The sequence below is a fragment of the Paramormyrops kingsleyae genome, chromosome 24, assembly GCF_048594095.1.
Source record: "Paramormyrops kingsleyae isolate MSU_618 chromosome 24, PKINGS_0.4, whole genome shotgun sequence".
NCBI classification, from domain to species: Eukaryota; Metazoa; Chordata; class Actinopteri; order Osteoglossiformes; family Mormyridae; genus Paramormyrops; species Paramormyrops kingsleyae.
In genome coordinates, this window is record NC_132820.1 from 5207924 (window position 1) to 5222344 (window position 14421).

Genomic DNA, 14421 nt, shown 5'->3' on the forward strand with positions numbered 1-14421 from the left:
AATCATGTAATGTTTGTTATTGATGTATATTAAAGCTGTTAAGGGATGTTAGGATGTTACTTGCATGCTGCTTATGAATGTTCTATGAATGCATAATGAATGCATTATGAAGGTGCACTTAATATAAAACGTTACCAAATAAACTAAGGCTTGCATGTGCAGCTTTTTACCGTGGTTTGCCCTATTAATAATCTTCGCTCTGGCGGTGGTGAATTGAGCTCACTGTGGTGCCGGTGGACATGCTGAAGCATGTCACTGCATGGAGTGGCCCATTGGTCACTGGAGGGACAGGGACTCGGGTCCCATACAAAAAAAACTGGTTTATAATGAAGGGGACACATTATGGAGATGTGGTTAAAAGCTCATGTGATGTTTCAAAGAATGTGTGATTTTATTAAGATTACATTTACTGATGTGGTACTTTGGCAATATGTATGTAAATGCATCACAGCCCAAATAGAATAGTTATGCATTATTTAACACCATATGGAAATTTCATTGCTGACTACTCTGCTGAGGCCAGGATCAAACTGGTGACTTTACAATTACAAACATAGAGGTCTAGTGACTGAGCCACACAATAACCACTGTAATAAACTGATAAAGGTTTATTAAAGAGGGTTTTCATTTCACATTTTCTTGCATAGACACTTTTATCCAAAGTTACATACATTTGTTCATTAGAAAACAGGGGCAGACAGTCTCTGGGGGGTTTGGGTCTTGCTCAGGGGCCCAATGGTGACGTCATTCTGCTGACCAAAGGCACAGAATTCTAAGCTGCTGAGTCACACATGCCTGAGTCAAACTCCACCCCCTTTAATGTCAGATGATTTGAAACCTAACCCCCCCCCCCCACCACCAATCCTGTAGGTCAATAATTAACCCAAACTGTGAATCTGTAGGAGTTTACAGGTTTATATCAACAAGTGACACCTTTACCGGGATATGAAGACTGGATCAAGCACCTTTACTGGGATGACATCACCGTCACACACACCTTTACTGGACAGATCTTCATTTCTCCAACATTGCTACCATCTCTATTCACACCTATATCTAAATATGGAAACAGGCTCCCAGTGAATGTGTCTTTAAAGGCGTAGATGAGTGACATGTCAGTGGGGTTGATGAAGGACACCTCTCCCCTCTCATAGTCCAGCTGCACTCTGATCCTCTGCAGTTTCCTCTCCAGCCTAAGGGGGGTTGTTGGTGAGGTACCTGCTTTATACTCATCACCATTCCTCAGATATACAACCCACAATCCATCCTTTGGGCTGCATGTAATCTCCCCCTTCCTGTCAACAGACTCTGCTGCTACTCCTACTTCCCACACAGGTCTGTCCCCCACCTCCATCTCCCAGCTGTGTTTTCCAGAGTTAAACCCCTCAGATCCCAGCACAGTTGCATAGCGAGTGAATCTCTCTGGGTTGTCAGGGAGCTGCTGTTTAACTCCAGTGTTTCTCACGCTGGTCAGATCATCAGACACAGAGAGCCGGGGGGATGCAGTGTTTGGGTCCAGAGTCACAGGAGCTGTGGGTTGGAGAGGAAGCTGCAGTTAATAATCTGTCTCAATGCAGTAAAAACCATCAGCATTATAAGGTTGACATTTTACAGTGAGGGAGCTTATAAATGTGATTAAATGGAAAGTGGAGTATTTTAAATAGGTAATAATACCATTACGAAGTATTTAAAACTTTGTGAAACAAAAAAATCATTTCTATCTGTCAGCACTGTTAAGATGAATGTCAATAGATTAGTGAATATTTCTCAAAGGTTAATAAAACCTTGCATAAGTGATCACACAACCCATCGCTTTGCTCCATTGGCGAAGATACATTTAGCAGATGCTTTAGTCCAAAGAAATGTAACAGGAAGGACAATAACAGATCAACGTGAGACAGGTACCAGTGCTGCTAGGCTGAGCTCCCAGTGAGTGACAGTATAACCCACTCAGGTACTGCTCTCTGCTTTATACAGCCATTTCCCCCAGTACTCACTGTACCAGTGCTGCTAGGCTGAGCTCCCAGTGAGTCACAGTATAACCCACTCAGGTACTGCTCTCTGCTTTATACAGCCATTTCCCCCAGTACTCACTGTACCAGTGCTGCTAGGCTGAGCTCCCAGTGAGTGACAGTATAACCCACTCAGGTACTGCTCTCTGCTTTATACAGCCATTTCCCCCAGTACTCACTGTACCAGTGCTGCTAGGCTGAGCTCCCAGCGAGTGACAGTATAACCCACTCAGATACTGCTCTCTGCTTTACACAGCCATTTCCCCCAGTACTCACTGTACCAGTGCTGCTAGGCTGAGCTCCCAGCGAGTGACAGTATAACCCACTCAGATACTGCTCTCTGCTTCATACAGCCATTTCCCCCAGTACTCACTGTACCAGTGCTGCTAGGCTGAGCTCCCAGTGAGTGTCAGTATAACCCACTCAGATACTGCTCTCTGCTTCATACAGCCATTTCCCCCAGTACTCACTGTACCAGTGCTGCTAGGCTGAGCTCCCAGTGAGTGACAGTATACCCCACTCAGATACTGCTCTCTGCTTCATACAGCCATTTCCCCCAGTACTCACTGTACCAGTGCTGCTAGGCTGAGCTCCCAGTGAGTGACAGTATAACCCACTCAGATACTGCTCTCTCCTTCATACAGCCATTTCCCCCAGTACTTACTGTACTGCACAGTCCCCAGCATCTTCTCCAAGACTCTGAACTTCAGAGAGCCCAGGTGTTTGGCCACATCTATCAGAACCCCGGACTCCAGCTCTGGGTCCTGCAGTGAGCACTGGGCTCTGCAAAGACAGTGACAGGCAGGAGTCAGTGATGCTGTGGGGTCTGAAGTGCCCCCTAGAGGACGGTGGCTGAGAATCAGCATCAGTCACTCCACTCAGTCCAGAATTCTTCATATAATATTAATTACTAGTTAATTTTGTTTCTTCTGTAAGAGGCCTGGAATCATCTCCTGAAAAATATAATTTTTAAATAGCATACTTTTTAAGGAAAATATATAATAATTATTATTACATACTTTTCTTTGACGTCCTTGATGGCCTGAAAAACAGGAAAACAGAGTTGAAGCATTAAATGGGAAATAAAACATTGTGAGAAATGTCCTGTAAATCTGAAATTACTCAGTAGAGCAGGGGGGGGCAGTCTTATCCATAAAGGGCCAGTGTCACGGAGGGGGGGCATGATGCAGGCGGGGAGAGGAAGGTGATGATCCACTGCGGCTCCAAGGGACAACAGGGGTTTATAGGGGAAACCAAAGATACAAAAGGAAACCAGGCAGAGCAGCAGAGAGTAACATGACAACAGCGAATACAGTGACTGACTGAGGGACAGAGCAGGGCAGCCACTCAAATACACAGAAAAGGGGGGCAGGTAAGGAACAGGGGTAAGACAATCAATTAACCTATAAACAGACACTGGCACAAGGAAACGGGCGACAGCTGGAATTAATAACAACTAATAGGCACAGAAACTAAGAAACCAAGACAGAAAACTGAGAAAACAAAGAGAAACTACACTAGAAAGAAAACAAGAAAACAAAGTACAACCAAAGCATGAGGAAGACAAACACAGAACAGGAAACTGACAAAGGAAAACAGAAAACACCAGGGAACAAAACAATACATACAGAATAACAGCTGAGACTGGCCTCAGTCTCGAACCCATGACCACAGGCCCAACGGACTCTAAGCTATGCAGCAGCCCAGGGAAGAGGGAAAACACACAAGGGTGATGGACAGAGAGGGGAAAGACAGGATGAGCAGCACCACCTGTTGGTCAAAGGGGAAAGGACACGGGAGGTGGGATCAGAGGGCACCGACCCTGACAGTATGCAGATGTTTGGGATACCCATTAGGTCAGCTGTTCAAACCCAGGTGTGAGGACTCTAATTAGTAATATAATTAGGGAGTTTCAGTGAAAACCCACATACACAGCAGCCCTTTCTGGGTACCACCCCTGCTGTAGAGTGAAGTCATACTTTCTCTGAATGTTTCTTCTATAATATTTTATAACCTGCTCGTAATTTTTTTACAATCACCCAAAGGCCATTTGAGGAAAAAGCTTTGTGACATTTCTTCTCTGAGGGTGTCTGTTTATAGTGGCTGTGTGATCAGCACGGTTTGTGTGTAGCTGTATGGAACAGAATAAGAATAGAATTCTTTATTGTCATTATATGTACACATAACAAATTTTTTGTTGGTAGGACTCGGCTTCAAGGCAGAATACTTAAATACACAATACAGTATAAATAATAAACAAATAATTATAAAGACAGCAGCAATAAAACATTATCAAGACCAGACTTTTCCTAAGGTAATACGCCTGCAGAGACCAGTGATCTGTGTGTGTGGGTCTGCAGGGGAGGTATATGAGTGTGTGTGTGTTTGATTACAAGGGAAAGTATGTGTGCATGTCTACAGGGGGGGCAGGTTAGGGGTAGATGTATGTGTGTGTATCAGCAAGAGCAGATAGACTTCACAGCTCTGGGGTAGAAGCTGTCTTTCTGTCTTTCAGCTACTGGTACATGTCTTTATGCTCCTGTACCGCTTTCCTGAAGGCAGTGGTACAAACAGTACATTTATAATTATAATTGATACTTTATTGATCCCCGTGGGGAAATTGCTTTTACGCCTCCCTCAACTTGCTCTTTGTAGAGCAAGCTGTCCGCGAATGCTTTCTTGGATGGGTGAGATCTGCAGCTATACGTTTGGCCCTATTCTGCACCCTACCAGCATATACAGAGTCCAGGTCCAGGAGAGGACTTCCCACAATCCCCTGTGCTGTTCTCACCACCTGTGCCAAGTCCTTCCTGTCCTGTGCTGTGCAGTTGCCGTACCACACTGTCATACCGTGACAAAGAATGCTTCCTATAGCAGATCTGTAGAAGTTTGTGAGCAGCCGAGAGGAGAATCAGGCACGTCTCATCTTCCTGAGGAAGAATGGCTTCTTTACCGGATGAGATGCGTTCAAAGACCACATCAGATCCAACGTGATGTGGATACCCAAGAACTCTATATTGTCCACACACATTACAACCTCCTCACGTATAAGTATTGGAGCATGTTCTCTTCTTCTGGACCTCCTATAGTCAACAATGACTTCCCTGGTCTTGCTGATATTAAAGATGAGGTTGCTGACTGACCACCATAGCGATAGGTGTTGTATCTCCTCTCTGAAGTGAGTCTCATCATTGTCTGATATGAGACCCACCACGGTCATGTCGTCTGCATTTGTGGCATGGATGGCAGAGCAATCGTGCGTGAATAACGTAAAGAGTGCTGGGCTGAGCACACAACCCTGTGACGTGCCTGTGTTCAGAACCAGTGTGGCTGATGTACAATCTCCAATTCTAGCCACCTGGGGCCTGTTGTTAAGAAAGTCCCTGATCCAGAGACACAGCGATGTTGACAGACCCAGATTATAAAGCTTTTGCACCAGCTTGTCCGGGTTTTACAGTGTTAAACGCTGAACTAAAATTGACAAATAGGGCGCTGCAGATGAGTCAGGGCTGTGTGAAGTACTATTGAGACGGCATGCTCTGTAGATCTGTTCTTCCTGTAGGCAAACTGATGGTTGTCAAATCCAACAGGGACGGCATCCTTGATGTACTTTAGGAGGATTCTCTCAAAGCACTTCATCATTACTGGGGTAAGAGCCGCAGGGTAGTGATCATTAAGGCAGATGAACGCTGATTTTTTTAGGCACTGGTACAATAATGGAGGATTTGAGGCAGACAGGGACCATTGCAAGTTGTAGAGAATGATTGAAAATGTCCAGAAAGACTCCTGCCAATTGATCAGCACATGTTTTCAATGTCTTACCCAAGACCTTATCTGGTCCTGCAGCTCTATGGGTGTTGATCCACCTCAAGGTGGAACCTCACTTGGTGTAGCTGCAGGACTAGAGGCTGATGCTCCTCCAGCCATAGAAGATGTACAGTCTTCCTGCTGCTAGATGCATCAAAGCGTGCAAAGAAACTGTTCAAGGTGTCAGGGAGACTAGGGTCATAGCTGACCTGCTGATCACTGCGCTTATAATCCGTTATGGTCTTTAAGCCTCTCCACATGTTCTGTGGGTCGTTGTTATCAAAATACTCCTCGATACGCCGTTTGTATCTGTACTTTGCCAGGTTGATTCCCTTTTTTAGTTCTTTCTGGGGTTTGCTATATGCCAGCCTGTCGCCTGACCTATATGCAGCGTCCCGGGCTTTGAGCAGGAACCTCACCTTACTGCCCAGCCACGGTTTCTGATTTGGAAACAACCCTAAAGGTCGGCTATCCTGCACATAGGATAAGACAGATGATGTGTATCCCTCTAGATCTGAGCCCTCTTCTTTGAACACTCCCCAGTCAGTATGCTCAAAACAGTCCTGTAATGCTGAAGATGCCTCCTCAGTCCATACCTGTTCTGTTCTGGTAGTCGGTTTCATCTTGCAGATCATAGGAGTATAGGCTGGGATCAGCTCCACTGCGATGTGGTCCAACATACCCAGATGTGGGGCTGCTACAGCCTTGTATGCTCCTGGGATATTGCAATACACTTGATCCAGAATGATATTGGCTCTAGTTGGAAAGTTAATAACGCTTCGAAATTTGGGAAGCACTGCTTTTAATTCTGCATGATTAAAGTCGCCAGCCACAATCACAGCCACGTCTGGACTGGCATTCATTTGTCTGCTAATCAGGCCGTACAGCTCTTCCAATGCTAATTTAGCATTAGCTCGCTGTGGGATATAAACAGCCACTATCAGGATGGAGGAGAACCTCTTACAATCTTGAATGGTCTGCATTTCACTGCCAGACTGCTCCCCCAACCTGGAGTATATGTTCCAATAATGTTTGTAACTGTACACCAGGATTAATTAATGTACAGCTCCAGCCCTCCACCTTCACATTTAGCGGAAGCTGCAGTCCTGTCTGCCCGGAACAGAACACCGCCCTCTAGCTCCATCCAGCGTCTGGAATGTTATTATTCAGCCAGGACTCGGTAATAATTTCCCTGGCGTTTGTCAGAAAGAGACCGGGAAGAGCCGGTTTCTATGGGTTTGCATGTAGTCTGGCACGTATACCGCTCCTTCTGCCCCGCTTTTGTTTACGATGTCTCCTCCGCCGTCTTCGCCGTCTCGCCCACAGAGAGGAGATCGTAAAAACCTCAATAGTTCGTTGTACCTCTGGTGGGATAAAGTCCAGCCTTGGGGATGCGTGGAGCTCGAAATACTTCCCTATATTAACGAACTCAGCACTTCTGTACTGGATTAATGCTTAGAAGTGATTTAACTAACAGTAAAAACTTATTTGCAAATAAAGCGAAGCCGAGAGCCACTGAGCCGCTGTGTGCGTCCGCGCCGCCATCTTGGCACCTTTGTACTGATAAAAAAAAAAACTAAATTCCTGAGCGACAATGGTCAGTGTCACTCTGATGTTTTAACTGTTTATTTCTGTTTCAGACACAGAACAGGATTTTTTGTCTCAGCCAGCAAACACACAGAACATCCACCCATCCACCCACCCATCCATCCATCTTCTGCTGCTTATTGGGTCGTTGGGGCAGCAGTCTAAGCAGGAAACACACAGAACAATGCAGGAAAATCACATTCCTACCTTCAAGAAGGAGATTGCCTCAGCATCCATGGCCTTCTGAATATCTCTGATCTTCTCTGACAGGGTGGAGACCTGTTTGGAGATGTTTTCTATCTTCTCCTTCATCCTCTGGCTCTTCTGCACCTCTTCCTCTCTCAGTATGGCCAAACTGGCCTCCTCTTCTTCTCTCAGGAACTGATGGAGTTCCTCAAATTCCTCCTTTATCTTCTTCTCAGTGTGATGGAACTGATTCTGCAAGTGAGAAATTCTGTGTAAATGTGAAATACTTCTGTACAATGAAGTTTTACTTCCTCAGAATACATCCCCATACCGTTATGTGTTTGGCTGTCTCCTGAAAGTCTTGTTTAACTTTTGTAAACTTCTTCAGCTTTTCCTTTAATGGAATCAGTGAAGCTCTGAGGTCCTCCTGACATAAAACACACAGACATATAGTGAGAGATAAAATCAACATATGATTGATAGGTAATACACAACTTGCTTCTTTTATAATTCTGTTCTGATTAAAAATAACATTTCTGCCATCCAGCTTCCAGAGCATTGGGCAGGGGACACCCAGGAAGTACAGGGTGCCGGGCAGGGGACACCCAGGAAGTACAGGGCGCCGGGCAGAGGACACTCAGGAAGTACAGGGCGCCGGGCAGAGGACACCCAGGAAGTACAGGGCGCCGGGCAGGGGACACCCAGGAAGTACAGGGCACCGGGCAGGGGACACCCAGGAAGTACAGGGCACCGGGCAGGGGACACCCAGGAAGTACAGGGCACCGGGCAGGGGACACCCAGGAAGTACAGGGCACCGGACAGGGGACACCCAGGAAGTACAGGGCACCGGGCAGGGGACACCCAGGAAGTACAGGGCACCGGGCAGGGGACACCCAGGAAGTACAGGGCACCGGGCAGGGGACACCCAGGAAGTACAGGACACCGGGCAGGGGACACCCAGGAAGTACAGGGCACCGGGCAGGGGACACCCTGGAAGTACAGGGCACCGGACAGGGGACACCCAGGAAGTACAGGGCACCGGGCAGGGGACACCCAGGAAGTACAGGGCACCGGGCAGGGGACACCCAGGAAGTACAGGGCACCGGGCAGGGGACACCCAGGAAGTACAGGACACCGGGCAGGGGACACCCAGGAAGTACAGGGCACCGGGCAGGGGACACCCAGGAAGTACAGGGCACCGGGCAGGGGACACCCTGGAAGTACAGGGCACCGGGCAGGGGACACCCAGGAAGTACAGGGCACCGGGCAGGGGACACCCAGGAAGTACAGGGCACCGGGCAGGGGACACCCAGGAAGTACAGGGCACCGGGCAGGGGACACCCAGGAAGTACAGGGCACCGGGCAGGGGACACTCAGGAAGGGATGTTAGTCCATCACAAGGTACACATTTTTGGTGTGTAGGCTGAGTCCATAGCTATAATGAACTATACAGATTCAATTACACATTAAGACTTTTTAAAGCTCAGTTATTTCGCAATGATAATAATCTAATACACAGTTATGGCCCAGAGTGAAACATAAAATACAGGAAAAACTAGATTCCGTCAGAACAACAAGAATAACAAATTCCTCAGATGGCCTCGTCAGCCCCCCCATCTAATTCCTACTCCTCCAACAGTCCCCCATCTCTACAGTCTCTAGACCCCTTACACCCTCCCCACCTGTCCAATAAATCTTTATTAAAAGCCAGACTCTGTGTGACTTGAGTCAGTGTAATCAGATTCACCAGATCAATGTCAGTGGCTGTCATTTCATGTTCCACCACTAAGTGGCACTGTTTCAGTTTTGGTGCGATTTGTCTCAAAGTGAAACCGGTCCCAGATCATCACCTATACAAACTTCCCAGGACGTTTGCACATTCACAGTTACTTTGAGGATGTTTTTTTTTTTCATTTATAATGTTCACAAGATCAAATGTCTTCTGCAGCTGCTCCTTCCTGCCTGATCCTGTCATCTAACACTTCTTTTGGGTTCAAAGTTCAAAGGGTAGAATTAACTATAAAACTAAATGACAGACATGTCCTGTAAAGTGTGACTTAAGCACTAGTCTATGGAGGACAGTGCACATCATTTAATTCTTAGATTTTATATTTTAAACGTATTTATTACTTACTGCACTGTGTCCATTCAAAATACAAAGTGTAGAATAAATAGACCGACGATAAGAATTTCGAGTCGGGGGGGATGGGCATCGATCGATCCATTTTCATTTCATTATAAGTTACACACCACCTCATAGATACTGGGGATTCATTTAGAACAATATTTATATCACTTCCTTAGGAAGACAATTAATAAAATAGAAGAGAATACCTTCTTATCCTGTTCAGCTTCTAGCAGCGGACACACCCGGTGGTTTCTGTGCTTCGCTGCAGTCTGACAGACCACACAGATGGGCTCCTGGTCTTCGACACAGAAGAGTAGAAGCTTCTCTCCATGGAGACTGCAGCGAGATTCACTCTTCTCTGTAGACTCACATTCACTCCTCTGTTTTAAATACACATCCACAATGTTTCTTAAGGTCATGTTCAAAGGGGGGTCGGCATCAGAGGACCTGCTCCTGCATATCGGACATTCCCGAGAGCTCTTCACTTCCCAGAACTTCTGCAAACAGGTTCTACAGAAGCTGTGGCTGCACTTCAGAACAACAGGATCCTTGTAAAAGTCTGAACAAACTGAACAACAGAGCTCCTCTTCCATGGGTGAGGGTTTAGTCGCCATTTTGCAGGTTTTGTTAGATCACGACCGCAGTCGTGAAGTCAGGACGTTTTTTTATTGTTTCACTTTCACTTCACTGTTAAGCGCCCCCTCCCCCACGAAATATTTTAACCATGGTTCGAATTACGGTGGGTACTGGGGGGTTCTGTACCCCCGATCAAGACCCAGACCCCCCCAAAGAGACAAAAATAGCAGTTTGGGGGGGGGAGTCTTAACATTTTCCTTTTGTTGTAAAAAAAAAAAAGAACCTCACCTTGTAGGAAAAGTTTATGTAAAACGATTTCAGACACCCCTAATGTGGACCGTACCATTTTAACCACCTCGGCGCTATGTAGCCAGTCGGCTGCGTCATTCATTCTCATTGAGTGACCTGTTGGTAAATGTAAGTAGCCAGCAGAAGTCTAGCCTGTTGAAAATGTGTTGTTGTCCTTCTGAGGTCGGTGTTCTGTCGAGTTGAGCTACTTTGTCGAGGTAAGCTACCGTAGTGCTAATTGCAGAGGTGGACAGTAACGAAGTAGATTTACTTGAGTACTGTACTTAAGTAGAGTTTTTGAGAATTGAGGGAATAATTAATAAAATAAAGGGAATGATTCTATAAGGCTGTAACTAATCAAAACAAGAACTGACTGGCGCGCCGGCAAGGCAAGGCTACCTAGTCGGAACAGATAGAAGCCCAAAGGGCTTTAAAAGGGATACAGCTGATACATATGGCAGAGCCTCCTCCTGTACATGCTGAATGTATGTCAGACGGCCGCTCCCTGATTATAATCAGTCAAGACAATAAACCGGTGATTTGCAGCTTCTCCCCGTGTCAGCTGTGAATCTCTTCTCATCCACGGACCCGGTGGAGACGCCGTGCTCCAACAGTATCTGTACTTCACTTGAGTAGTATTTTTTTTGGTAACTTATGACTTTCACTTCACTACATTTGAAAGACAAATATCGTACTTTTTACTTCACTACATTTCTATCAAGGATCTCGTTACTTGTTACTTTTAATTCTGAAAGCGGGTGGTTTTTCCCCCTTTTCTAAAATGTGATTTTTTTTTTTCCCGGGTGAGCCTATCAGTAATCAGTAGAGTTACGTCACATCTGACGTAGTCTGTAATTATTAAATTAAGGTCAACGCCGGTATTGCAATTCTACAACGCGAGACGATGGACGGAGACGGTGATTATTCGGTGACATTTTCGCATCCTTGGCCATATCTTGATAAAATGTTTATATTTTCCGAAAGGATCAAATATTCATTTCGTTTTAAGTGTGTGCTGTGTCTTCCTAAAACGAACTATATAACGGCATACAAGAACTCACCCTCCAACCTGCGCAAACATATTGAGGTATGTAAACATTTTAAAACATAGCATGATAGCTGAGGACACGAGGCTGAAGTTGGCTACTTATTCGCAGCTACTTATTCGGATTTTTCTGGTCCACCTTAAATACTTCTTTTTTTCAGCTATTTTTACAGGCCCCTGCTCTTTCATTTCAAAACGTCCCAAAAATCTGCCATTGCCATCTTATAGTAGGTATAACAGAGTGTAAGTAGACTTATTTTGGTGAATTTTTACTGTAGCAATTTTTAATTATCACCTCCTAAACTTCGCACCAACACTCCATTCTCCATAAGGGTCTGATTGCATTTTTCAGCTATTTGTACAGGCCCCTGCTCCTTCATTTCAAAACGTCCCAAAAATCTGCCATTACCGTCTTATAGTAGGTATAACATAGTGTAAGCAGACTTATTTTGGTGAATTTTTACTGTAGCATTTTCTCATAATCACCTCCTAAATGTGGCACCAACACTCCATTCTCTATGGGTCTCAATGCATTTCTGAGCAATTACATCCCAGCTTTCTTTATATGCCTGAGGAAGTGCAGTCGTTGGTGTGCCTTTTTAGTGACGGCTGCTGCATGCACAGCTGACTTGAGGCTCTGGCACTAAGGGTCACCCCCATGGAACCTGAAGCTGCAGACTCTCTCCTCAGCATCTCTTCCAATGTGAATGGGAACTGAATGATCCAAACCATGTGCCTGTAAAAATAGCTGAAAAAAAAGAAGCATTTAAGGTGGACTGGAAAAATCCGAATAAGTAGCTGCGAATAAGTAGCCAACTTCAGCCTCGTGCTGAGGACTGGCTTTAGAATTTAGATGATAGTTGAATCAACATTGATAATGTTTTCTCAATATAAAATCAACTTAAAAATAGCTCCAGATTGACATTTTAGATTAGGGTTAAATTGATGTTGATTTATTTTCAATTAATCGGATTAAAATCCTCTGTTAATTCAACTTAAAACATAACGAGCGCTTTCAATTTGGTTTCAACGTCGCGTATCAATGTAGATTCAATATTTCTTCCTGACTGTTCAATGTTTCAATCTGATTTCGCTATCTGGGATACGACGAGAAAAATTTTAGCTGTTATCTTAGGCTACTGATGACTCTGCTTGTACGTTAGCACTAGCTTAAACAGACTCCTGCACCAGTAATGTTATGGTTGTAGTGCATCTTGGTTGTAGTGAAAAGATGTATGGTTGTTAAGTTAATGAAATGTAAGCCTATCCTTTTTTGCTACCACTACCTGAATGCTTTCTAATGCCAGAATTGGATCTGAAAATAAGATGAGACGTTATTGTCATTGTATCAGAAATACAATGAAAATTGTTTGGTAGCTCACAGCTCAGCAGCAAAGAGGTATACATTAATGTACCACATTAATATAGCATACATTCTCGTAGACATAGTACAAGTATAAATAAACCTAATATAACTATTGGTAACTTAAGCCCTGCCTGCCTCAGCAGCATGTGAGAGGCTTTTTAGTACAGCTGGATTGATCTTTAGGCCAAGACGGGCAGCAATCAGCCCATGCAACTTTGAGAACCAGCTTCTGCTTAAGCTAAATAAGGACTTTTACAAATTTGAGTAATTTGACCACACTGGGATTGTTTTGACTTGTTAAAAATAAATTACTGTCTTTATCAGCTTGTGTTGTGTTTCATTCTGTAACATTTTACCAATTTCTTATTCCATAGGTTCTACAAGCTAGTCAGAGGCATTAGGTATTGTGTGTGTTGTGCCAATAATGCAACAATGCGGTGAAAGAAAATGTACTTTTAATACTTAAGTATTTTTAAAAGCAAGTACTTCAGTACTTTAACTTAAGTAAAAATTTGACTGCATGACTTTCACTTGTATTGGAGTAACATTTGACCAGTGGTATCTGTACTTTCACTTAAGTAATGAATGTGAGTACTTTGTCCACTTCTGGCTAATTGATAGCTCTAACCATAAGCTTACCTCGACAAAGTAGCTCAACTCGACAGAACACCGGTACAGTCAACTTTAGTTACGTTAACTAGCAAGATAAGTTCTCTATTTAAACCAGGCTTATTTGGTGAGGTAAAACCGATCATACTCATTTTCCAAGGAAATGAACTCCCTATGTTTTCATTCTCATTTTATCCCGAATAAATTGTGCCATTCTGAAATTAGACTGTGTGGTTTGTTATTAGGGTAATGTTAACGCATAAGAAGGTCTAACGTTATGCTCTGAAAAAACATTACAATAACTGAAACCTATAGGGGCAACGTAAAAAAAAACTAGCTAGCAAATAAGCCCTATTATTTGAATTGTAGTGGTATTGATTCTGCATTCCACAATTTCATATTTATAGACATTTTTAGAAGCTTCATCTGATAGCCCAGGTACTGTTTTGTTAAATATAGATTAGATTTTATTCACAGACACACTGTGAGGAAAAGGAAAGATGGAGACATCAGACACTTTTTTGGTGGTAAAAGAAGAGTAAGTAGGAAATATTAGTGTTAAGAGCTACAGAACATTACACTAAAAGTATAGGTGCAGTTTTGCAAACTTAATGTGTATGAAGAAAAGTGGTGGTCAGCAGAAGGCAGGAGAGGCACAGGAGCGGGGAGATGGCAGGATGAGGACAGTGTGCAGGCAGAAGGGAGATGGCAGGATGAGGACAGTGAGCAGGGAGATGGCAGGATGAGGACAGTGAGCAGGGAGATGGCAGGATGAGGACAGTGAGCAGGAAGATGGCAGGATGAGGACAGTGAGCAG

At 44.4% G+C, this 14421-nt stretch overlaps 1 protein-coding gene across 1 annotated transcript; it reads right to left on the bottom strand.

Moving 5' to 3' along the window:
* Positions 1–588: 588 nt before the first annotated feature.
* Positions 589–10449, bottom strand: LOC111836968 (E3 ubiquitin-protein ligase TRIM39-like). Its single transcript, XM_072706642.1, has 6 exons — positions 9927–10449; positions 7924–8019; positions 7614–7844; positions 3032–3054; positions 2677–2795; positions 589–1530 (listed from the first exon to the last, which is right to left on the bottom strand). The coding sequence occupies exons 1-6, from the start codon at positions 10332–10334 to the stop codon at positions 968–970; spliced, it is 1440 nt and encodes a 479-aa protein (XP_072562743.1). The 5' UTR covers positions 10335–10449; the 3' UTR covers positions 589–967.
* Between the last annotated feature and the right edge of the window lie 3972 nt (positions 10450–14421).